Here is a 25,769-nt window from a genome sequence, read left to right on the forward strand (position 1 = left end):
TTATTTTAATCAGCCAGTATTTTTATTGTTTTTGTAATTTATAGATTAGGTAAGAAATTTGGAAAAGATAAAATCTATATGAATAAATAAAAGAAATAATGAAAATAAGCAGGAGTTTAAATGAAACTCTCTAGATAATTTGCATAGATAGAACACATAGAATAAATATAAGAAATTATGAATTATTTACAGTACATATTTAAACATTTTAAAGGATTGATAAATATTAAGGAGTTTAGCAATTAGTATCGATAATAAGATATGTGATTATATGACATTTATTATTTGAAATCTTATTAATCTTATATGATATTATTGAGAATTATTGTCTGTATATTAAGATTCACGATTTTCACTAATGCCATATCATATATATTTTTGATCTTATATTGAAAATACTGTGAGATTAAGTTTTAGTAACATAACATTTTAAAATTATTCGCTTTACTCTGATATGACAGAAACTTAATAAATTGTGGTCGAACTCGTACCAAGGGATGATCTCTAGGAAGACTAGAGAAGCTAATTTGAGGGCATTCAAAATAAGTTTGAGCTCCATTACACCTGTAGGAAGTAAAATCTAGTAGAAAGTAATAATAATATGCAGTATTGTATATACTATGACCTTGTATTATACTGACGTTTAATCTTAGAAAACATATATTCCTAATGAACTCTATTTAAAAGTTCAACAAATTGGTACCATATCAATTAAATAAGTAAAACAAAACAACACGTCGTACTATGCGGTAAAAATAAATTGATCGTTATAACTGTACAAGGTCTGACAACCCTGTTATATTAAAATTACTTTTTCCTGATCAATTTTAAGTATATATCTAATCTCACCTAAAACTGGTAGATCTATGAACATGTTTCCTTATAAAATTCGCATTCTCTTCAAGAGACAATAACCTCGTTAGTTTGTTTTTTGATTTGGGCGATTTCTTCTCCTCTGGGTCATCTAGGATAGCATAAATGGTAAACGAAATGAAAGCTCCTTTCAGCATGTCTCCAATGAATTTGTCGGAATAGTTCAGATGTGCCGTAAAATCCTCGTTAATCGTTGGCCAAGTATCCCTTGCGATTTTGGTTTCAAATTTCTCCTTTGATGGAAAGAATGTAACCTGGAACAATATATAAATGAATACAGTAACTTTATATACGTTAAATGTTAGAGTAAATATAAGTTAATATGACCAACAGATACATATAGATTTGTTTTATATCCATTGGGTATTTGCAAGTATTTTGATTAGCAATATATATAGGAGAATTTTTCGTATCGTTCTACATTAAATAAAATATTTTAAACAAAAAAACGACTTTAAAAAATATATGGAACCAATTCAAAATTAATTTAGAATTTTTTGTATGTCACAAAATTATATTAGTATTTTTGTATCTTTTGGGCTCGGCATCGACTTCAAACTGATTTGTTGATAGCAGTTAAAATAATATTTTAAATAGATAAATAGGTTTATACAATATAAAATACGTGTAGTGGATAGGTTAAATAACGTTTTTGTTTATTTTTATATAGTTATTACAACGATTATTTTGTACATATTTTATTTTTAAAAAATTGTGTTAAAAATATAAGATTGATTATTTTTTAATTTTTAGTGAGTTCCTTATTTATTTTTTGAAGTCGGTTCAGTTTTTTTTTTGTTAAAAATATTTTATTTTTCTATTTTTAGTGTTAGATTGTTACTCAATAAATTACGCCGTTGTTTTATTTATTATTACAATGGGTAGATCGTATGAGGAAAAATAGGCATAAAGAAACAATGATTTAGATGATTTGACAAATGTTCTAACTATGTAACAGCAAAAGCTCCCCGCCGGGAATCGAACTCGCGACCTCCATTTGGAAGCTAAATATTTTAACCATTACACCATAGAAACAGTTCTTAACAATATTTCTACTAGGTCTCATATACTACAGTTAGTGCTTAAAAAAGCAAACTGAATGGCTTTTACACTAAACGACTCAGCAATAACATTATACAAAAATATCTGATTATTTTAGATAAAAAATATGTGAAAACTTTATACGTGCCTTTGAAACTTAAACGTTTCCCTCGAGTCACAAAACGAATGGAACCATCTCGGAAATGCACTCCTTCGAATAAAAAATAATATTGATAATGAGCTCACAGTTCACGAAGAAATACGGGAACAAACATTAAAAAAATATATACAGCCGAACATAAAACCTCCTCCTTTTTGGAAGTCGGTTAATAACAGTTCTCCAATAATGTTGAGTAATTTAGTGTATATCAGCGTTAATCCCAAAACGGACAAAACTGTACTTTCGAGATTCATTTATTTTAGTGCTAATTGTCTTAAATAAATATTATGCCAAAGTTCTCCAGTCGATTTCGATATCAACTATATAAAGTGAAGATTTTGAATCTAAATATTATACTAAAACTCTCAAAATATTTCTAGAGAATAGATGAAATCAATTGTTTTCCTGCAATATTTACGATATGAATTGACTGAGAACGCCCTATCGCAACACCACATTTTTAACATTACGGTTTCATTATTTTCCAGATAAGAATAAAACTTTTCTGTATCGTATTGCGATTGGCGATGAAAAGTAGATCAAGTACGATAACCTTAAATGCAAAAAATCTTGGTTTCATTTAGGGAAGCAAGGTCCACATCCACAACTAAACGCAATATGCACGACCATAAAATCCTTCTGTGCCTGTGGTGAGGTCACGAATTACTAAAACCCAATGAAATGTTTACTGTAGATGTCTACCGTTATCAAGTAAACAAAATGAATAACTCCGATAATAGAGAGTAAGTAGCGCAACATCATCCTCTTGGATGACAATGGCCACACTTTGCAATATTTACGAAGAATACACTCTTACAGCTTGAATGAGAGGCTTACTTATCAAATAGATACACCATGCATAAAGTGCGGTTCCAATATACTAAAGAATTATGGAAAAAGATCGATCCATTGGATCACTTCCATATCAACATGTCGACTAGGTATCGACATGGAAAATTTGTAGAAAATATTTCGAATAATATATATTAAATTGTACCAGCATGTCACAATAAATGTAATTTTAAAAAAATGGTACGGAGTACACTCGCACCTAAATATAAAAAAGTACAAAATTATACACTTTCGTTCTGTTCAAATTCTTTTACTTAAATATAAAAATGATTTCATTTTACTTATTTATTTTGACAAGATTTTTATTTACAGAGATGAGATAATTTAATGAAGGTGCCGTATCACAAAAGTAGACACATAAGTGGATATCAGTTTGAATTATTAATAATCCTTTTTTATTTTCAAACAACTTTATGTGTTACATTATTTTGAAAAGGAAGGACAAAATACTTTTGCATCAAATATATTCAACATATATAACAATTTTTTTACGATAGTTATTACTACCGTTGGGAACTATCGATAGAATACTGCTATCGATTACTTTTTCAGTGGCTATATTCAGTCTGACTGATTTTACTTTTTGATTTGGACTATTTCAATCGCTATTTTCGACTAGTTTTTAACATTCTGCCTTAACGGTCTTAGTGGAAACCTAGATTTATATATATGGTCTTATGTTTTGTTTGTAGTATTATTTTAAAGTAAGAGGGTGAAAAGAAGAATATTTTCATTAAAATAGTAAAATAATTTTCATTGCATCTACGTTATCTTAGCAATTATTAGGTATTTTTGTTGACTTTCCAGCGAACATTCTTTTGAGATCTGAGAACAGGAAATAGTCGCTGGAGAATCAGAAGAATACGGTGGATGGGGAAGCAATTCGAAGGCTAACTCATGGATTTTTGCCATTGTTTTCACTGACTTGTGACATGGTGCATTGTCTTAATGAAGCAGCACTTTCTGTTTCTTCAAATGCGGCCGTTTTTCGGCGATTTTAAACGGACCAACAACGCTATGTAATAGTCGCTGTTGATGGTCCTTCCTTTTTCAAGGTAGTCTATGAAAATTATTCCATGCGCATCCCAAAATACAGATGCCATAAACTTGCCAACCGGATTCATCGTGGGCAGTCCACTCGGATGACTGTCGATTGGACTTCGGAGTGAAATGATGGAGCCATGTTTCATCAATTGTGACATTTCGACGTAAAAATTCGGATTTATTACGCTTGATAATCTTCAAACACTGTCCCGAATCATCAACTCATTGTTTTTTTTTCAAATTAAAGTGTCAAAGTGAGCTCGCGCCGCACCCGTGAAAGATATGATGTACACGTTCAGTTGATATCTTTTGAGTGCCTGCAAATTCATTCAATTTCAATTTACGCTCATTCAAAATCATTTTGTGAATTTTTTTTATGTTTTCGTCGGTAACAACCTCTTTTGGCCATCCACCGCGTTCATCGTCTTCGGTGCTCATTTCACCAAGTCGAAACTTGGCATACCAATCCTTGATGGTTGATTTTCCTGGTGCAATGTCTCCGCAAACTAGGCATGAAGCCAAGTATATACATATATAACCATCCAAAATTGTTGGTTGTTCGAGAAAAAATCGGTGGTGTGCGCGATCTTATAAAACATGATCGTCATGTTGCAACTGAGGCATCCTTGGGCGTTAGTATGATAAGCATTAATTCCATTAAGCAAGATATTGAATGTTTAGATGATAATATGACTTTATTAACATATTTAATAACATAACGTAACAAATCTACTAATGCAGCTTCAAAAACTTAATCGACAAATACGTTTATATTTTAAGTTAATTCCTAGTTGTAATCGTTTATTTACAATGACATAATAACAAAATTCTTAAAAAATTTTAGATTATTAGCTCATGATTATAAAATTAATAGATATGGTTTAGTCTGTTTTGTTGATAAGCTCGTTTCCTTATTACTAGCTTATCTATTTTAAGAAATGTCATATAACATATTGCTGTTAAAATATATCATTTCTATGAATATATACGATTTAATAAGATTTTAAAATAATGCTATCAAAAACAAATTAATTATTGTTGTATATTTGTAAACGATGGTACCTTAATTATAATATAACATACTTTTATTTTAATTAAAACATTGTAGTTCGACGTAAAGAAATGGTGACTTGTATCTCTCAGAGCACAAGAGATATCGTCTTATTCTAAAATATACAAGCTTTAAACCAGACATAGAGATTTCTTGGAGCAACCATTTGGCAAGAGTTGCATTATATAAACTATATGCTCATTAACGTTTAACTTTAATATTAATTTGAGCTAAAGGCAGACTTAAACAAGTGGGCCACTTAACCAATTTTTGTGAATTTTTTAATACCATCTGAGTAATTAGCTTATATATACAATTATTTATTACTAGTGTGTACTGGTTTGAGTTCTATTTATGTATTAAATTTGATAAAATTAGTACAATTATAGGTTCATTTAGCACTTACTATTATAGTATAGCAACTAATTCAATATATATAAAGCTAATATGCTATGCTATATGAGTGAATATGCAACCAACATTATCAACCGGTACAAAAACTAAATTGAAGTTGTCAACATATTAGAATGAACACGTTTTTTATCATTTTCGGCGTAGATTAATTCTGTAATATTACATGAATGAAATTCCCTGAATGGAGTAATTACTATGAATGTTTAGTCATTAAAATTCAATATAACTAAAATAAATGTCAATAGACTACATACAAGTCTTCCAATATGAATTAAATTCAACCAATATTCATGAAAACTGGAAATTCTGGCTGGTTCTTTTTCCATTTTTATCACTTTCTATATTAGTTTTTCATCTCTCTGATAGTATGACGGAACCGTGTTGAAACCGTGATTCGGTCATCGATCATGACTTCCTCAGAATTTCAAACCGATGTTTCACTAATATGTGCTGCATTGATTTGAAGAAGTTGTAATGAGAAGACGATGTATGATGACAGCATTGGATGCAGCAGAATTTCCATTTGAGTTGTAATGGCTGCAATGTGCAGCTGATCGTTGTCAGGAAATACAATGACTTAACGTCTGATGTTCGTTATTGTTAGTTGCAACGGTATGTCATCTACTGTCACCAAATTTTCAGTAATAGTTTCATTTGGTTTTAGCTATTTCTAATACACTAAACTTTTATGTTTATTTATTTATTAATTAATGAGTTATCAGCCTCTTGGTATATATGGAGTCTACTCCCAATATAACAACCTCAATACACACAACCTGTGATACACATAAAGATATAAAATATAAAAGACAATGGTTAATAACACGACAGTAAAAGAACATCAGCGGGCCTGTTCATTGACTAAAACTGCTCATGCGCATTTATTCTAAACTAGCTTGATAGACAGCTAGTAATATGACTAAAAGTTCTTTCAGAGCTTAACCTGAGTTTTCGTGAAATAAGTCATTGTCTTTGAACTTCCATATTTGACAGTCGACGTCGTTCCATGTCATTGACGAGAAACCAAAACACACATTTGGGATGCGATGAAGCAGCATCAGTATACATTTCTAAAAGTATTTAATTGACTTCGGCAGCAGATGTTTTCAAATCGAAGAAGAAAAACGATAAATGTCGAAACTGCAATTAAGACCTTAATCAATAATAATCAATCCTGAATTGTACATTTGTTACTACTTATTCGAAAAAAACAAGCTCGGAAGATTATTTTTACTACGACCAGGCAAATCACAAATTGATTCAATGACTTCTTCATATTGTTATAAATTGAAAATGTAGTTGTAGAACGTCTTTCAACATTTTCCGACAATGTCTGAATGGAAATGGCAAAAACAATTTATGCATTTTCAAGAAACATAATTATATAGACAGATAAGATTTTAATAAAACATATTGTATTTTCGTTGAACAGTCACTGCTTTTTATCTTAAATCCCATAATATAAACGATAACTTATAATTTGAAGTCCGCATAAACTTGACCGAGATATTTTTCTTTGTTTAGAAAGCGGTGTAACATAAAAATATTATAGAATAGTAAATATGACGAAATGCTTTGTTAAAATTCTTACACTAGATAATGTTGTAACCACAGTATATTGTTTTATTGACTAATTCTTAAAACCACAAAAAAACTACCAGTCAAAACTTGTATATTTATAAATATTAATAGGTTGCTTACATATCATACTGCCGCTATATTTCTTCTAAAATATACTGTCTAGTATCTTGTATTAGTTGGTTGGAGTGATATTTTTTTAAATTTATTTATTAAATTCTCCTTTTTGCGAACGAAGGTTTATCTGGACTGGATCTACTGTTTAACATTGCCTACCAACTGGTGAGTGGCCAATTAAAAGTCATCCCAGAAGACATCCGGTCTTACCCAGCCTGGTTACAGGGATCATCTTCTTTGTCAGATTTTACACTCTTACCAAGGACAATCACAAATATTAAACAATCACAAACATAAATTCACGACTATGCCCCAGAAGGATTGGAACCCGCAACTATCGCAACAGTAGGTGGACCATTCTGTCGCCTTTAACACTGTGCCAACCAAGCCGGCAGAGAGTGATATTATGTATATAAGATATGAAATAAGAAGGGGTTTCAAAAACAAATACTATTAAGTCACTGTAAAATTTTATTTTAATTAAGATAAGAAGAGACGAAAGCTATTTAAATCCATTCGAACATAGAGTGCCTACGTCTAGATGTCTCACTCATCACTACCATTCAGTCTTAATTTAAGCACCCCACGTCGTTTTCGAATATATAATTTTCGACTATAAGGTAATTTTCGGGTTAGCGCATGCACATAATCAGTTATATTGCACTCTTTTCTTCTACTTCGGTATGCATAATTGGCAATTTTAAAATTTACTGTCGATCGAGTGAAAACAATAAAAAATCTATAATATTTAGATTTTATGATGTATTAGTAAATCTATAAAAATAATATTTGTGTTATTGTTAGTATTGTAAAATACATTAGTTTTAAAATATCGAAAAACAAATTTAAGTGCAGAATGTAAGGCTACATTTTGAAAAGTTAAAATATTTATTAAGTTTACAGTGGACATATTACGTGCCATATTTGTAATAAAACATTTTCAACATCAAAGAGAAACCAAAATAGGCCAATATTTCACATCGAAATAATCATGACATATTTTAGTAACGATTTAATTTTATTTTTATAGATGTGTTGCTTGAATTTGTTGAGCTAAAGCAAAATTAGATTAAGAGAAGAAATTAGATAGCAATTTCCAAGAAGCAAGAGTAATAGAATAAAAAGTATTTTGGAAAGGTTAAATTTACTAGTTAATTGGAATCAAATAGACAAAATATAACATTAACCATTAATGACACCCTAATAATCTAATGACTGATATTTTGTAAATGATATTAGATAATATCAAATCCTTATGTAAATAGGGCTCGTGGACTTTCTTGTGTGGACTTGATGTAAATATATATCAATATGATCTCTATATGAGGCCCGCTGGTTCTGGAGTAAGGCCACCAACGGTCAAACTTGGTAAAGATATCATCAAGTTCAAAGATACAATAAAGTATCTGGTCTTGAAAATTGATAAGAAACAGCAGTATATAAAACTTATACAGCTGTTAAGGAGAGAAACGAAGAAGGCGATGAGCCGGCTCTGGGAAAAATTGCTCAGAAGAAGCAACCCCAGGGCACCAGAGGTCATGCGTCAAATATACGACAGGGTTATAAAACCCTCAATATTATAAGGCGCAGAAATATGCGGATATAGGGCCTCGACGGGAAGGGCCAGGACAGCGCTAGCAGCAGCACAAGGAACTGCACTGTTAGCAATCACAGGCGTCTATCGAATCACATCGAACAACGCTCTGCAGGTAATAGCAGGCACACCACCCCCATACCTGAAAGCCGAGATCCAGGGGTAGGTTGCAGAAAAGTACGGATACCCCAACGGGCGAAAAGGATTGGAACCGAACCATGGGAATATCGGATAAACAGCGTCGAAGCCACCAAGATATGGACAGGCGCTAGTGCCAAAGAAGGGAAAGCAGGCATAGGAATTGTGATACAGACACGAACAGATGCCAACGAGGAGAATAGAGAACGAATCTTAGAATAAAAGACCAATCGAACTCCAGAGCGGCAGAATTCGTGGCGATACAGAAAGCCATAGAACTGGTACGGGACAGAAGCCTTCCGGTACCATTCACCATACGAACGGACAGTAGGATGTCCATATGGTGGGCCGAGTACGCAAACACACGAAACAAGGACATAGTGCAAATCAAAACAACCTTGCTAGATTTGCAGAAAACCGGCAGTGAAATATCGCTAAGATGGTGCCAGAGGATGACAACGGAGGAAATGGTAACTACGGGCAGACTCGCGACAGAAGATTCCGAAAAGGAAGAAATAAGGCTGGAAAACCAAGGATAGATTAGCACCAGAACCATCAAAAGGATCAATGAAGGAGAGGTAAAAAGAAGCTGGCAGATATATTGGGAACAATCCATTAAAGGAAGAACCTTTTATAAATACTGCCAACAAGTAGGGATAGGAAAAACATAGGACTGAGCAGGAAAGCTGCACAAATTTAAGTTGAAGGAGACCAATGGACCCTGCAAATATCGCGCAGGACCAGAAGACACTACGAATATCTTGGAGACATGCGTAATTGAAAAAAGGGCAGAGGCCCGTAACAGGCACCGAGGACGGGATAGTCGATATGGAAACTGTTACAAAGATCAACGTTTGGGCCGAAACGGTGATCGAATTTGAAAAGAGGCAAACCCAGAACAGCAACCAAAAGAAGTAACATGCAGGCGCGAAAGAATACGGCCAAGCTAGAGATCAGGGCTTGAACATGAGAGGAAACCAAAAAGAATAAAAAGTGCAGTAATGGCGCGACGGTACCGAACAGGCGCTCGGAAATTCATTCGTGAACTGTTACGGATTTTTATGTATGAATGACTAGCTCAGAGTTTTAACAAGCACCAGAGTCAATGACAAATTGTCTACAATTCAATTATGAGCTCTATTGAAATTACGTCTATATAAATATCAGTTTTTTTTTCGTTTTAATAACATTTTCTATTAGAATATGAATTATTATTTAAAAATGTTTCCCAGTTTTTATTTACTTATTAAACATGACTACAACACTTGCAATAATTAAAATGTATATGTAACTAATTCCACAGTATAGTTTTAGCACTTCTTTTACTATTGGAAAATTTGTTTAATTATAGCTTTTTAATTAAACGGGGCTAAATATATCCACTGCGGAGCGATATACAAATAAACATTTATTAAAATGTTCAACAACTTGTTTGTAACGTTATGATGACCCCATCCTCATTTGATAGCCGTTACACTGAACCGTATGCTTCTGTCGAAATAACACTTGACTATGTTAGTTCATAGCCACTATAATCCGCCTTTTAACGGTGATGTTTACGTCAGGTATCCCTTTAATACTCCATTTAACTAACGCACTCCATATTAATAAAACCTAGGAATACTTAGGAGTACATATGCATTCAAAAGAGAATAGTCTCATCTATGCGAGACCTATCGACTGTACCAATTATGAAATGTGAAGCGGTTTAAAAAACAAAGACTATTATTTTAATTCAAAACTCTATTTTATTTAAGGAAAGATTAGGCCACTTTTTGAATGGCGATAGAAAAAGATAATGAACATCTAAATCTATTTGAAGGACCAACCTTCCTACGTCTAAGTACTCCGCCTTGTATTCGAACACGCAGTTTTCGTGGCCATACCTGTTAACAATCGCGAGGTATAACAGATGTGTGTAGTTAAATGGATATATTAGAAAATGTTGCGACACGTGGTAAAAATTTACTTCCTTTGTAAATTGTTAATTAATTTTAAATTTATTTATAATAGCATTTACTTAACATTAACAGGCAAAATGGTTACACATTGTACCAGCTGTACACACTGCTTGTTTATAACCCTACTACTTTTCAACCTCACTAGCCACATCCAATCACCAGTGCCGTATTAGTTTAGCTGTAAAATAATTCCCACTATAGAATAAAAATGGAGTTGGGAAATATCGACCGTAATTGACTACTTTCTACTAATGACTGTTTCAGTCAACTACTTTCAGTCGCTATTTTCAGTCTGACTACTTTATTTCCTCACACTTTCTGTGGCTGGTTCTTTATAATCTGGTTCTAACCGTAACCTTGAAAATGATCTGCGGATTTTTGTTTATACGTAAATATATCGTTTTATGTTTTATTTGTAAAATGATAGTAAATCACAATGTACATTAACACAGCAGCATTCAGTAACTTTGATTTTAAATATTATTGATTAATGTAATAGGGTAAAAAGAACAGCATTTTCACGATAATAATATTTAGGGGTCATTACTCCATTCCTCTTTATAATCAATTCTAATAAAATATGAATATAATATTATATCATTCAAATCGAGCAATCTCCGCTTTTCTTTTCTCCCCCAACGACAGTTGTAGAAGGGTATTATATTATGCCATTATTAGTTTTCAAATATTAAAATCCAATGAAACATATTTGGTATCATTATTACGTTTCTTTTTTTACACTGCCACTTGCCAATTTAAAATAATTTCAAATGAACTTATCTACATAGCTCAGACACAGAGTGGTTTTTTGACTATCGACTAATTCGAATACTTTACGACTATCGACTGTTTCGATGCGAAATAAAAACTTATATTTTATATAAAAAGGTAGTTTTATATATTTAATATAATATATTACTTGATATTTGATACATTCGGCAATAATAAGCAAGAAGGCAAGTTTACACTTAGAATTTTTTTCATAGGTTATATTGAGGTAAAGCTTGACACTATGTTGCTATCTTTGTTGGCCTAAAAAACACTTCATACGTTATATGCATACTGTATGCTAAACAAACAAGCTAATCAAACAATAGATATATACAATTGATTTTGAGATGTTCAATTATGGTTTTATCTACTTAACTAAAAAAAATACATTCAAAAATTAAAACACTCTGGATGTCATTTGATAATAAATTTATGTACTGAATATTATAATAATGGTTATGCTCTTTACATGCTTCAGTAAATATAAGTCTTTTTTTTATAACATCTTTATTAGATACACTTAGTACAATATTAATTTACAATTAATTTATTACTACTTTTCCTATGTACTTGGATTAATTATAAAATTATAATTATTTATTAATTATTAACTTATAGCTACAGTTTACACTAAATGTATACACTTTATATAAGTTCCTATGGTTTTGTTCGTTTCAATCTCCTGATATCCTGCGCGCTGTCCAGTATTTGTATTGCTTCCACGTTAGTATGACTTAGTAATCTTCTTTCGTGTTTCAAGGCGAAATCTGGGATGACTTCAAAAATCCATTTGATTTACAGGTCATCGTGCAGTTCTTTATTAGTTACATAGTGATAGTCATTGGTAATCAATCGATTAACCTTGTTTTGACAGCGTTGTATGACTAGTTGATATGAATTTTTAGTGCAACCCCATATATTTTCACCCCATAGGTCCAAATTGACTTTATAATTGTATTATAGATCAACCTCCTTGATTTTAGATCAAGTTGAGAGTTTCTTCCGACTAACCAGTATAGTAGTTTTATTTAGGTTCTAATGTGTTTTGCTTTTTATCTAACGTGATGCTTCCAATGTAATCTACCATTAAGATGGATTCCAAGGTTTTTAGCTGGTTCTGCTTGAGGAATCGGGCATCCATTGAGTGATATAATTAAGTTTTTATTATTTCGCCTCAATGTAAAATTAACGTGGAAAAATTTGGAGCTATTAACTTGAATTTTCCAATCTTTCGTCCTTTTATAGATTTTGTTGATTGCCACTTTCACTTTTCTATTGTCCTAGGCAGGGATATATCTTTTGCCATAATAATTGTGTCGTCAGCAAAAGTTCCAAGAAGTATTTCTTTTATTGTTGGAATGTCAACAGTGTAGAGCAGATACAGGAGAGGTCCTAAGACGCTACCTTGTGGAACTCCAGCCGAGATATTTTTAAATGTCGAGAACGCCATTTCGTATGATACTCTAAATTTTCTTCCGAATAAATATGACTCCAGCAATTGACAATAGTTACGCGGTAACAACTTGCTCATCTTACAGATTAATCCCAAATGCCAAACCCGATCGAAAGCTTGTGAGACATCCAGGAATATTGCAGGACAGTATTTCTTTTCCTCAAACGCTCTTTCAATAGCCGCAGTTACTCTGTGCACTTGATCGATTGTTGAATGGTGATTTCGAAAACCAAACTGGAAATGTGTTATTATTACCAAATGTTTAACAGGTTTAAATATCAGTTTCTCAAATAGCTTTGATATTGCAGGTAGTAGCAAAATAGCTCTGTAAGATTCGACTTGTTCTGCAGGTTTGTCAGGTTTGTTGAGCATAATTTGTGCCACTTTAAATATATATATTTATATAATTTATATATTTTATAATTTATTACTTATTTATCAACTTCCGGTGGAATAATTAAATTTAGATCTACATCGGGTTGTAAAAAGGAGATGTATCCATGGTAGATTCTATATCATTAGGTCGAAATATGTTAGCTAAGTATTGTGCGAACTATTCAACTTTTTCATTGTCGCATCGAACCCATTAATTTCGATCATTTTCAATTGGCGGTACTCGAATAATTGATCTTTTAAATCTTCGAGTTGCTTTCCATGGCCGAATAATCTTTATTTGCTTGTGGGCTTAATTCACTTACATACTTTTGAAAGCAATTCTGTTTATATTCTTTGATCTTTTGATTAGTCTGATTACTAATTCTATTAAAAGTAGTTTGATCTGCAGCATTTCTGGTTCTGTGCCATACTCTTCTAGGTTTTCACCTTTCTTTTATCATTTCTCTAATTTCGAGTGTGTAAAGTACTTCATATTCTGATTTCTCTCTTGCTATTGGGGTAGCATCTTTTGCAGCTGACCGAATTTGTTCAGATATATGTTTGATTTGTTGCTCAAGATCATCTATAGTTTTAAGTCTTACTTTTAAACTGATTTGTTCCTTCAGTATTAATCTGAATTTGTCCCAGTCAGTGTATTGCTTTTCTTGGGTTATTTAGGATGTTGTCGATTTTAGGATGTCGCGCCCAATGTTAACAATTCTCGAATATGATCAGATGTTATATCGCACAAGATTTCTGTACTAATTTGATTTAATGAGATGCCTTTTTTAGTGTAGAAATCCAGCAGGTTTGGGACATGATTACTGTCTGAGGGCCAGTAAGTCGGTTCGCGCCCTGAATGATAATTACAATTTGCAAGGTTAATGGCTTTGAGTAATTCGTTTCGTTTTCCAGGTGTTATTATTCGTGAACCCCAAGCTGTATGTTTAACATTAAAGTGTCCACCAATAATAAACCATGGGTCTAATTTTGAAAAGATATCTTTATATCGTTGTTGTATCATTTTATGTCTTGGTGGACAATATATAGCGCCAATATTTATTTTATCCTCGTTTTTTTCGATACTAATTAGAGTAGCTTGTATTTCTTCATTTTTAATCTCTTCTTGTTCGAAATGTTGTATATTTTGTTTAATTATTAAAACTGTTCCGCCTCGAGCCCGTTCACTGGGGTGGGGTGTCCAGTAAGCATAATAACCCCGTATTTTAATATAGTTTTTTTTTAGAAAAATGTGTTTCCGATATGACAGCTATATCTATGTTATTTGTTTTTAGAATAATTCTAGTTCCCGGACTCTTTGATTTAGTCCGTTTGCGTTCCAAGTTATAATTCTTAAAAACGAATTGCTCATTTTTGTTTTTCTTTAGCTTGTTTTGAAACTGGCTGAGTTTCTGTCTCATTTCAGTTGGCTCGTTGGCCACAGCTTTCTGCGGTTTTGTATCTATTTGTTTATCATTTGATATATTGGTGGCATTTAAATTTTTGACCGATGGTCTTACGGTTTCATGGGTTTTTTTTTATTTTCAACGGTAGATGTTGTTTCAGGGTTTTTGGCTTTGTCAATTTGTTCTGCTGTAATTTTCTTTGGCTGGAGTTCTTTTTTTTGATATACTGCACATCTTTTATAATTAGCAGTGTGACCTTTTTCATAACACAACACGCATGTCGCTACAGTATTGCGTTGTTTTCTGCACTGAGCACAAAAATTTTTAGTGTGAGTAAATATAAGTGTATTACTTCACATTACAAAACTTAAGTGCATTTTAAGGCATCTGTTATCATCACTAATCATTATCATGCTAATTCGGGGGCGAATTGGGTCATTTCTTTTATGATTTGTTTTATATTTAATTAACTATAATGATTCATTTTTATTTCATAGTAAATGTTTCTCACGTACAAGGAAAGATAAATGCTGGGGAATGGTTCCAAGAATAAATGATAGAAGCCACAAATAAAGTATTGGCCCTTTGGTTAATTGTTTAACATTACGTCGGGCTGCTAAGATTTACGAATTATCACATGAGTTTACAAGAGCCTCTTTTTCGAAAGGCCTTTTTAAAGAGCCTCTTTTTCGAAAGGCCTTTTTAAGTTACGTGGTGGGCCAGCCTTAAGTACTTACAATAGGACCGGCTGGTCATTACAGATTTCATCAATATGTATAACAAATCAAGAGTTAATTACTAGGAAAACAGTACAGTGCTACATTTTATTTGACATAATTTTCATCAATAATGGATATATCTCAGATGTCATCACCCCTGAAGCCTTTTCATTCATTTAAAATGAGCTGCTGGTGCGACTAATTATCCTCTCTTCCTTGAAGATTATTTTTTTTTAGACACATGGTATCACTTGAAACTATGTTGTAATATATAATATGTATCCATGTAAAGAAAATGTTGCTAGTAGGATATTGTGTTGTCATAAATAAATATTAAGCATGGGATATTAATGTTCTATATAAATATATATTAACAAGAGAATTATCATTTGTCACTTTCAAAAAGCATTTAGTGTTAAAATTTTCACAACAATATGTTTAACAATTTATTTACAAAGTTATCTGTATAAATCTATCTAAGAATAACTATGCAGTAACGGTTTCATTTGGTTTTAGCATCTCGTAATGACTAAAGATTACTGATCTAAAAAACTTTATGGCTATGAATATCCCGCTTGGTGCCAATGTGGATTGCTTGTCTAACCCATGACTTCCTGGGCTTGCGATTGTCGAACTAAAGCCACTTTTCATTACCAATCACAATACGACAGAGAAAGGTTTTCTTTTTGGCTAACAATGAAACAGCGAAGTGAAAATGGTTTGAAATGGATAAGTCGATTCGATTGGTATTTTCTATCCTTTTGGATCTTTTCCATCACATGTAAATTTCTGTAGACAGCTGATTCATCAATTACTAAGCTGTCTGATGCTTTTTTTGAATTTTTGAACCTTACCTTTTGTCGAAGAGTAAATCTTACAGGTAAGTATTTTTTATTTTCGGTCTACCAAACCGTTTTTTGCTATCGACAATTTCAAATTCTTCAAGGAAAACCGCCAATTGGAATATGACGGAGCAGCATCACAATAAGATTATAAAAGCAATTTTTGAGCATTCTATCATTAACAAAAATTAATTGTGATGTAGAGAAATGTCATAACCATTGAATTTTGCAGTTAGGTTGTTTAATACTTGCATCTTGAAAACTCGTTTCATATAGCAGCGATGTTATTTTTGTATAATATTAGAACATGAACGACAGTGGTTAATTAATAAAATTAAATTACAATACATCTTTCTTATTTACCAGATTTGCACGTATTTCTGTAAGCAAAACTAATACATCATAAGAAAAAAATTCTGCTAAACGATGACTTTGAAAAGGGAGAAATTTCGAAAAGTAAGAAAAATTAATTATTCTGAACCACAGCTACATTGAATATACATAAACTAAATATTCCAGATTTTGCATTAATCTCTCTATTTAATTCTATATTAATTAAATTAATCTTTTAATTTTTAATGTATCCTCATATTAAACGAAATTATTGTATATTTACCATAAAGTAAATCCGTTCCTTAATAAAAGTGATACATCATAACTCAAAGCAAAACGCAGATTGAAAAATAGATGTTAATTTAGCTAGTTACAGAACTATTATTCAGCTCCTACGTATGACAAAATCAAGTAACTAATATCTCTCTATTAAAAATTTTGAAGAATTTATAAAAATCATTCTTCAACAATTAATAATTTAGTATCTTTTAGTTACTATTAAAATATTACTAATATTTAAAATTCTTTACATAGTTAATAAATATATAATTATAATGAATTTTTTATATATTTTAAAGTCTCCTTTTTGCCATCTGGACTTATCTGGACAGGACTTACTGTTTAACGAGGGGATTGAACTACAGCCCTCGGTATTAAGCCAACCGGCTGGCCAGTGACCAACTTAGAGACGATCGCAGAAGGCATCCGGTCTTACCCAGCCTGGTTACTGGCGTAATTGGGATGGTTATTCTTGTCGGATTTTCCACTGTTGCTTATAAAGTCATTTACAATTACAATAAAAACATAAAGTACATCCATGTCCCCGCAGGATTCGAAACTGGGACTATCACAATAGCAGGAGGACTGTCCTATCGCCTTGGCCACTACGCCCACCAAACTGGCTCTAATGAAATTTATATGTAAACACTGGTACATGTTAATAAAATACTAAATTTCAGTCAAATAGAATAGCTTATAGAATAATTTTGTGATTGTATAAGAACCTAAAAATATAATATGAAGCAAGGACAAACTTCAACAAAATTCACTTGACAAGATATAGATTGTAAAAAAGTGGATGATTTGGTTAATTATTAGTAATTGAAACTATTCCTCAACATATATTTTATAGTCATCAACATATGTTGAAAAAGGAATATCTCTCGCAGCAGGAACTAGTGCAATAACCATGTAAGAATAATAGGGCATCTTGCTGAAAAATCACATCTGGTAGCGGAAATAATACGTTTATGTGATTATATTTTTAGTTTCCCTGAATTTAGGTGGTTCTGAAAGGGTACACTTTAAATTATGTAACTATCTGGACGGCCTGATGACCCACACCTGAAGATTCCTGTATAAGTTGTTGTTATTTTTAAAGAGATTATAGTGAAGTTGCTTGAAATGCCCACAAAGTTGGCGCATGCTTACCTATGATTGCATCTTTATGTTCATGTTAATTCTTTAATGCTCTGTTGACTTAACGTTTCTTACGTATTTTCGGAGGAGGCCCATAAGAGGAAAACGGGGGAATAAGGGAGGAAGACAATAAAGCCACGAGTACAGGAATTTGCGAATTCATGATAAAATCATTCAGATCAGTTTTACCAAGGGTGAGATAATTGATAGTAATCATCATCATTTAAAGCAAAGTGATTATTTGTGTTTCAATATCTATATCTGAAAAGTTAATCAGTGGATTTCAACGAAAAATAAACCACATTAAAGCAGACCAATAGCACAATGTCTTTCTTAGTATGAAGAAATATTACTGTATATATAATAATAGGATTATATTTAACTTGGGACATAGTTGAAAGACCTATTGCATAATAGATTCACCGTTACCAAATCAGTTTAACTGCATAACAATCAGCCGGATGAATGGTGATTAAAGAATCTTTTTAATATACATTGTCCAAATAAATGTACACCTTATTTATCATGTAACATATACTCAGTGATTTAAATTATCTTATCAGATAATTTACAATACATGATGAAGATCTATACACATTCTATTTAATGTTTCATCCAACATGTCTTAATTCCATAATTTTAACATTAGACTATTGACACAAACATTAATCTTAAGGTAATCTTATACAAAAACGTTTATGGATATTAACAAAACTCCATATTAAGGTTATAGATCAATTTGAAGTTTTTTTAAACAAATTTGCTCAGTTATTTCATAAAAAATGTTACAGTTTAAAGCTATTTTTCGTGTATCTTATGCGATTAAGGAAGAAAAAAAAAGTTCCTTCTATAGGGTTCATCTTTGTCATATTGTATCATATAGTCGAGGTCGAGTGCTCGAAGTGACCGGATGTGTTGAGAGCTCCGAGCGCAATCCCTACAAATTGTCGGTACCATCCATACCTCAATATACCTGGGTGCCCGGGGAATGATTATTCAATAAAGGTCCAGTAAACAAATCACCCAAGATGAAAATCTCTTTAAAGAGATCTCTTTACCACCTTAACACAGGAACAATTATTAAAATCACAGATCATCCTCTTCGAAATTGAAAATTCAATGACAAGAACAATCAATGAATCTCTAAAAGTCCTAATGAAACATTTCAACGATGAAGTTATATGGAGGAATGGAAAGATAAAAGCTCTCCAAGACATGAACAAGGATGGCCCGGAGCTACGTTCACTGATACAGTGAATACAGGTTCGCAACAAAATCAGAAAAACTTAAAAGGAAAAACAAACACAGGACACTATGGAACATGAAAGGCAAAACTTCCTACAAGAACCACAGAAGAGGAAAAAGAAGTTAAACTCTACTATTTCCTTATGTAGAGAGTAAGAGAACTTTAAAAAACAACAAACTTCCGAAACAACTAAAACACCCACCCAGGACAATCCCAAAACCACAAAAGAAGGAAGGAAGAATCCCGCCGTTAGTACTCCGGGACAACGCCAAATATATGGAAATCATCCGAATATGTTAAAACAGTACATTCGAATTCAGTAACATGAGGATTAGACCCGAGGGAGTGGTATTCTACCCCAAAACCGCTGACGACTACAGATTGACAACCAAGGTCCTGGAAGAGAGGAAGTATCCTTTCAACTCCTTCGCACCCTTACAAGAGAGAGTGTCCTCTCAGACCACTCTCTCTCAAGGGCATCAACCGAGGCCTACTGAAATCAATAACAGGCGACCAAGTTAGAGAAGCACTCCAAGAAAAGAGTTTCCATACATCCCTCCATAGGTCCAGGTCCACTCAGGTCATAATACTCAGAAACGAGCACCACATATCCAAAAATGAACACTTGCTGCACCAGAAATTAACCGTTGAATCCCAAAGAGGCACTGGGCTGCTGGCACAATGCTTCAACTGCCAGATCTATGAGCACTCCTCCAGGAAGTGCCAAACCCCACCAAAATACATGAAATGAGTCGGTAACGATGATTCCAGATCATATAAAAAGGAAAAAAACACCAGCCAAATATTTCAGCTGCAAAAGGGAGCGCGCTAGTAACCTCATAGGGTGCGAAAAACGACCACGGCCAAAAAGTCAAGGATCAAAATCTCACCAAATCCTTCTCTTCAGATATCTCACCTCCCCAGATATCCGCCTGGATAAATCAAGGAGGAAAAAGACTAGCCAGCCAGCTAGCCTCACCAGCAACGACTAGACATGCCGCGATCGAGGAAATCCGGAAATTTTGCTGATATCGCCAACAAAATATCCTGCCTTATTTCAAATCAACAAATCAATTTTTATGGTCATCTTCCAATTCGAGGTAATTTTGATATACAACGTTCACCTGATGCGACAGTCCGCTACATTGTCATGGCTTTTATACCTGGAAATCCCCGATATTTAATATTCTTCCAAAAATGCGAAATCTTCCACTATGTACGCTATGTACATTGCAGTAAAAATCCGAATTGGGCTCTCGCGTCCCAAAAACGTTTCTCGGTTTTCGGGAACCATAAGTGAATCTTCTATAGAGTATAAGTGCATTCTTAATTTTAGCTCAAGTAGATTAGTTTTATCTTAATTTCTCAAAACAAATTTTATGGGTTAATTAACAATGTAGCGAATAACATTGACAACGAAGAGCAGCACGATGACTTTGAAATCAGATGGATTTACGAAAATTTCTCCTTAAAACATGTAATGGTTACTAAATCACAGCAACATGGAAGCAATACAGCTGCTGGACAACATGCATGTAATACGAATATTGAGCTACAGAAACAAATTATATTAGAGTAATAATTCATTGAAGTACATTAAATCAATATATTAATTTGTAAATTAAGATTATTTTAGGCATATATAATGTAAGATATAATAAAAAATATATAACATTTTCATTGAATCTTACAATACCTGTTTATAGGTCACCTCATAGCATTCTAATCATTTTATCTTATCAGCTATACGCTGTCTGTATGAAATAAATATCTATATCAATTGTAAATGCTAAATTTGTTTAAAAAAATTGAACAGAAATATAGACAGTTTAAGTTCTAAAATTATAACAGAATGGCTAATGGTAGGATAAAGTTCATTTTATTGTTATTCGATGCAAATTCCGGTTATAGCATTATCATTGAACATGTAGGTCAGTATTGAATCATCTAAAATTGCGATTACGGTAAAAAATAATGTTGTTTCATTAATCATGCACATACAAACAAAGACCTCGCTGTTCATAATAACAGAGTTGTTACAGACAATTTTTATAGAGAAACAATTAACATTAAATGGGGAACTTGAATAAAAAATTCTAAAATACGATAAAAATGGACAATATAAGGTAATTATGAGGATAAAGTGAAAAGTTCTCGGCCTGGTACAAATATGACATTCCTGTAGTGAAAATTAATGCTTCCTATGCACGTTATCAGTTCATGTGACAAGTTTCAGCTTGTTCTCTCAAGTAGTGTGTTTATGTCTTGCGTATTTTGATTAAAATTGATAAACTAAGAAACTTAAATCGACGTTGCTGTTTATGGCTTTCATGTGATTCATGGATAAACGTAAAAGCCATCAAAAGAATGCATGATATAACGATAGGCAAATGTAAGTGAGTCCAATGTTGAGGCTATGGGGATATCGAAAAAGCATCAGAGATCTTTTACAAAGAATTAGGTATGTGAAAGCATAGGACAAGATGGGTATGGCATCAACTGAATGTCGTTTGAAACAAAACATACCAATAATGAAAAGCAGTCGAAATGGTGTGTGGAAATCGATGGTTCAGCCCCAAGAAAAGCGACATTGATTGAATAAAGCGAGAAAAAGAGGGATACGCTGGCAATTGGAAAATCGAGACAATTTTATTTCAGATATCCCTTGAAGACACGACAAATTGAGGTACCTTTTTACGCAGACGACACTGCTTACTTTGCTTCTTCAGTTGTAGCACCGCATATCCAAGGATTCCAGAAACAACTGGATGAGAAGATCCAGAGGTTACATTTCTGGGGGTTGTAAGCCAACCTACAGGCAACCCATAAGAATCCACTATCTCGGTCTTCTCTTCGACTCTTCCAATCATGTGGAACGTCTTGAGGTTCTTTCAGAATAAACTTCTTAAATATCAGATCTCAGATAATCGATATATTACCGAGCCGGGCGATATTTTATTCCAATTACTTATCCGACTCTTCGTGGCCTTATTCCATCGCAGACGAGACTATCCCGTCGTGCTCTTATTCAATCGCCTCGACCTTTCCTGTCGAGCGAGTAGCTCAGGTACCGCGAGCTGTGTGGTGTGATAACAACGCCATAACCTTGTCTGGCCCTCGTACTTGTTAATGGTGTTACCAATCACGGGCACCCTCTTTATCAACACTAAGAAGTATCAGTTATGGTCTTGAGATAAGTTGACAGGGTGCGGTTTATTGGGTAGCTTAGAGGCAGGCTCAACGTAACCTATCTAGCTCGCGTATTCCTGCGGGACTTCACGAGCAGGCATCCGTAACGGGGCTCCCCTACCCAGTTTCAAGACAAAAAAAAACTAAGTGATCAGCTATCCCTCCTATTTTCTTAGTTTGGCACCCTCAGACTTTTATTGATTTTCAAACATGAAACATTTTTTTTCTGTGAAGTGCTTTATATCCAATAAAGAAGTTGAGACAGTAAAGTCAATATTTTTCAAGCCTTCTAGTTTTTCATACTGATATCGGAAAGACGGCGACTGTTGAAATCTATGAAGATTATGATGGGAAATAAATTTCTCAACTGAACTTCGTCTGCCATCGTATACTAAATACAAATACTAGTTGAAATGTTAATAAAATATTGTCTATTTTTTTTAGTATTAATACACGCGTAGATTTATGAAAACATTCTTCATAAAGAAACAGGTTCGAGAAATTTGTTTAATTGATCTGTCCACAAAATTCACATAACAATTAAAATAATGGGTAATCTAATTGGAGCAAAATGAATTTCTGATCAAAAATAACAGTTAATTCTAACACAAAATTCTATAAAATAATAAATAAAAATGTTACATTATAATTTAATAGTTGTTTCGAGACTCGCCCCTTCTAAACTATTTTTCTCATCTGCAAACATTTTTTTCATTTATTTTTACATCTTTTTAGGGATCCATGTGTTTTTGTTTTCATCATGATAATTATCTAAACCAATACGGTGATCTTAAAACAGCAGGAATATTTTTCACTAAATGTCACTCGCTAACCCGCAATTTCGAATCACCAACTATTTTTGTTATATAGAATTAAATACGTGCATCAACTAGAAGGATCAATTTGCTTTTAATATGCTTAGCAGATAATAAACTATATTCTCAACTGTATATGAACTTTATTCACTTGTTTTAATTACACATTATACTAAATGACTAAAAATATACTATTATGTAAAAAAAAACTACTTGTTGTTTTACCACATTTCTTATTCTCTCTTAATGTTGCTTTTTTATACATGTCAACCGTTATATTTAATTACGTTGAGGGCATCCGAACTACTCTGAATAATAAAAGAAAGAAATATTGTTCATCGACTTATAAGCCATAATTAATAAAAGCATATTTACGTGTAAAGACGCAAACTTCCCACAGTTTGCGATTGGCCGCAACTGTTCTGGCTTCGGTCAACCTTAGTCTCCTATTTTGTCAGACCATGACATGTCAGACCGCGACAGTCGAAGCCATTGATCGGAATATTTACTCTCTTATGCACGTACTATCTTCACTTCCGATTAAATTTGGAACCGATTCGGTTAACTACTTCAACGATAGATGATCCAGGTATTCCTGAGGAATCTATAGAGGTCTTAAACATGCTACAACTGGATAACGTTGAGACTTTATCAGACGATCTATCAGTTGTTAATACTTTAAACTTTCCTTCGTTCATTATCAAGTTATTTGTCTATAAATATACAAAATATAGATATAGATGTATCCATATTAAGTAGTTTGTATAATTCAAACCGCTGCTATGTTGAAGGTAATAGAGAGGACATATTCTTGGCTTGTATTCGGCTTGGATCTGAAATCACAGTCATTTGACAAATCATTTCGTACTCGTAAATATTTAATGGAATTATCGTAAGATGATTTGAAGAAATTTAATAATGTTTAGGGGAAAATGTTTAGGTTTCATAGCTGCACAAAATGAGTGCATCGTTCCAGATGCTCGACGTGTGACTATATGAGGAATCGATCTGGTTTTTAAATATTATGCTTTCTAGATTTACATTTATTTCTTAATATACTAGGTGTTTGGATCTTGCTTCAAAGATAATGTATTTTTGTTGTACATTTGATGTACAGTATATACGGCATAGCTTGAAGAATTACAGATTATTTACTACCAAAAATAATTATTGAAGTGAATCGAAGGATTAGTGGCCGTACAGTAATCAGTATAATTGCCTTTCAGTTGATAATTAAGTGTTTTCTTGATGAAGTATGTGTTGGAATCAGTATCACAGGATAACTTTCTGTCGCATTTTTTAAAATTATATTCGAACATAAATCAATTTATTTAACAATAATACAATGAACCTCATACAACCTATAAGTTATAATTATTTTATCTTATCGGCTATTTACTGTTTGTGCGAAATCAAAATCGGCAACAATTTCAAGTGCCAAAATAAAATAATTGCGAACGTACGTATTAATTGTTAGATAAATATAAATAGTTAGAATAGCGGAAATTTTAAATGAATGAGTATTCCTGGAAAAAGATAAATATAATTTGGTTTTCATAATATTTATGATGCTACTTGGTTTCTGTCTACTGATAACTGTGCTGTATCATCCGCAAATGTAGCTATCGTAGTACCCTAGAATTTAGGTATGTTACTAGTATAAAGCAGATAGAGGATGAGTAGAGAGGATGGAGGATGACCTAGGACACTGCCTTGAGGCACTCCTACTTGTAGTTCTTTCAGTTCAGAATACTCTTCTTCTTGTTTAATTTTGAAGAGTCTATATCTCTAGATGTTGTTTTTTGTTTAATCTATATATCAAGCACTGATGCCAAACTTTATTAAAGGCTTGTGCTGCGCCTAACTGCAGAGCATCTTTGTTTCTCTTCCATGGATTTGGTCGATTGTTGTCGGAATCCAACTTCATAGTCAATGTTAAATTAATTAACATTTTTATTCCAAGCAATTGCCTTTCTACTTTGTTTTCAAAATATTTAGGTTTACCAAACAATAGTGAATGTAAGAAGTCGAGCATCTATTTGTAAATGATGTATTCTTTGTAATATATTATTAACATTAAAGTTACTAAATATATATAATTTATAAGGGTTATATTATATACATTTCTACAGTAAAAAGATTATGTTTATCGATCGTTTATCAATCATTTATTAATAATTGTAATTATATAAGTGTAGGGTAATAATAAATATATGATATTACAAAAAATGTTTAAAGTGAATGTGAAACACTGATAGACTATACCGTCATCGTACTTGTCATAGTTCGAAACAATACCCATATTCAATAACGTATACTATATATGGATGTATATGCAAAATATGCTCTCGTAATATTTATTATAGCAAAGTTATTAA

The 25,769-nt window shown here is 32.6% G+C and overlaps 1 protein-coding gene across 2 annotated transcripts in view; it reads right to left on the bottom strand.

The window, feature by feature from the left end:
• The window catches only part of LOC143203190 (uncharacterized), a 38,433-nt gene that overhangs the window by 8,309 nt on the left and 4,355 nt on the right, over window positions 1–25,769 (bottom strand). For both annotated transcript variants that reach the window (XM_076415323.1, XM_076415324.1), the window contains exon 2: window positions 850–1,127. In XM_076415323.1, coding sequence (XP_076271438.1) covers window positions 850–1,127 — 278 coding nt within the window. The remainder of the gene's footprint in view (window positions 1–849; window positions 1,128–25,769) is intronic.

Source organism: Rhynchophorus ferrugineus, unplaced genomic scaffold (assembly GCF_030347505.1).
Source record: "Rhynchophorus ferrugineus isolate W39M unplaced genomic scaffold, kcgeb_rfMv2 rfM9, whole genome shotgun sequence".
NCBI classification, from domain to species: Eukaryota; Metazoa; Arthropoda; class Insecta; order Coleoptera; family Curculionidae; genus Rhynchophorus; species Rhynchophorus ferrugineus.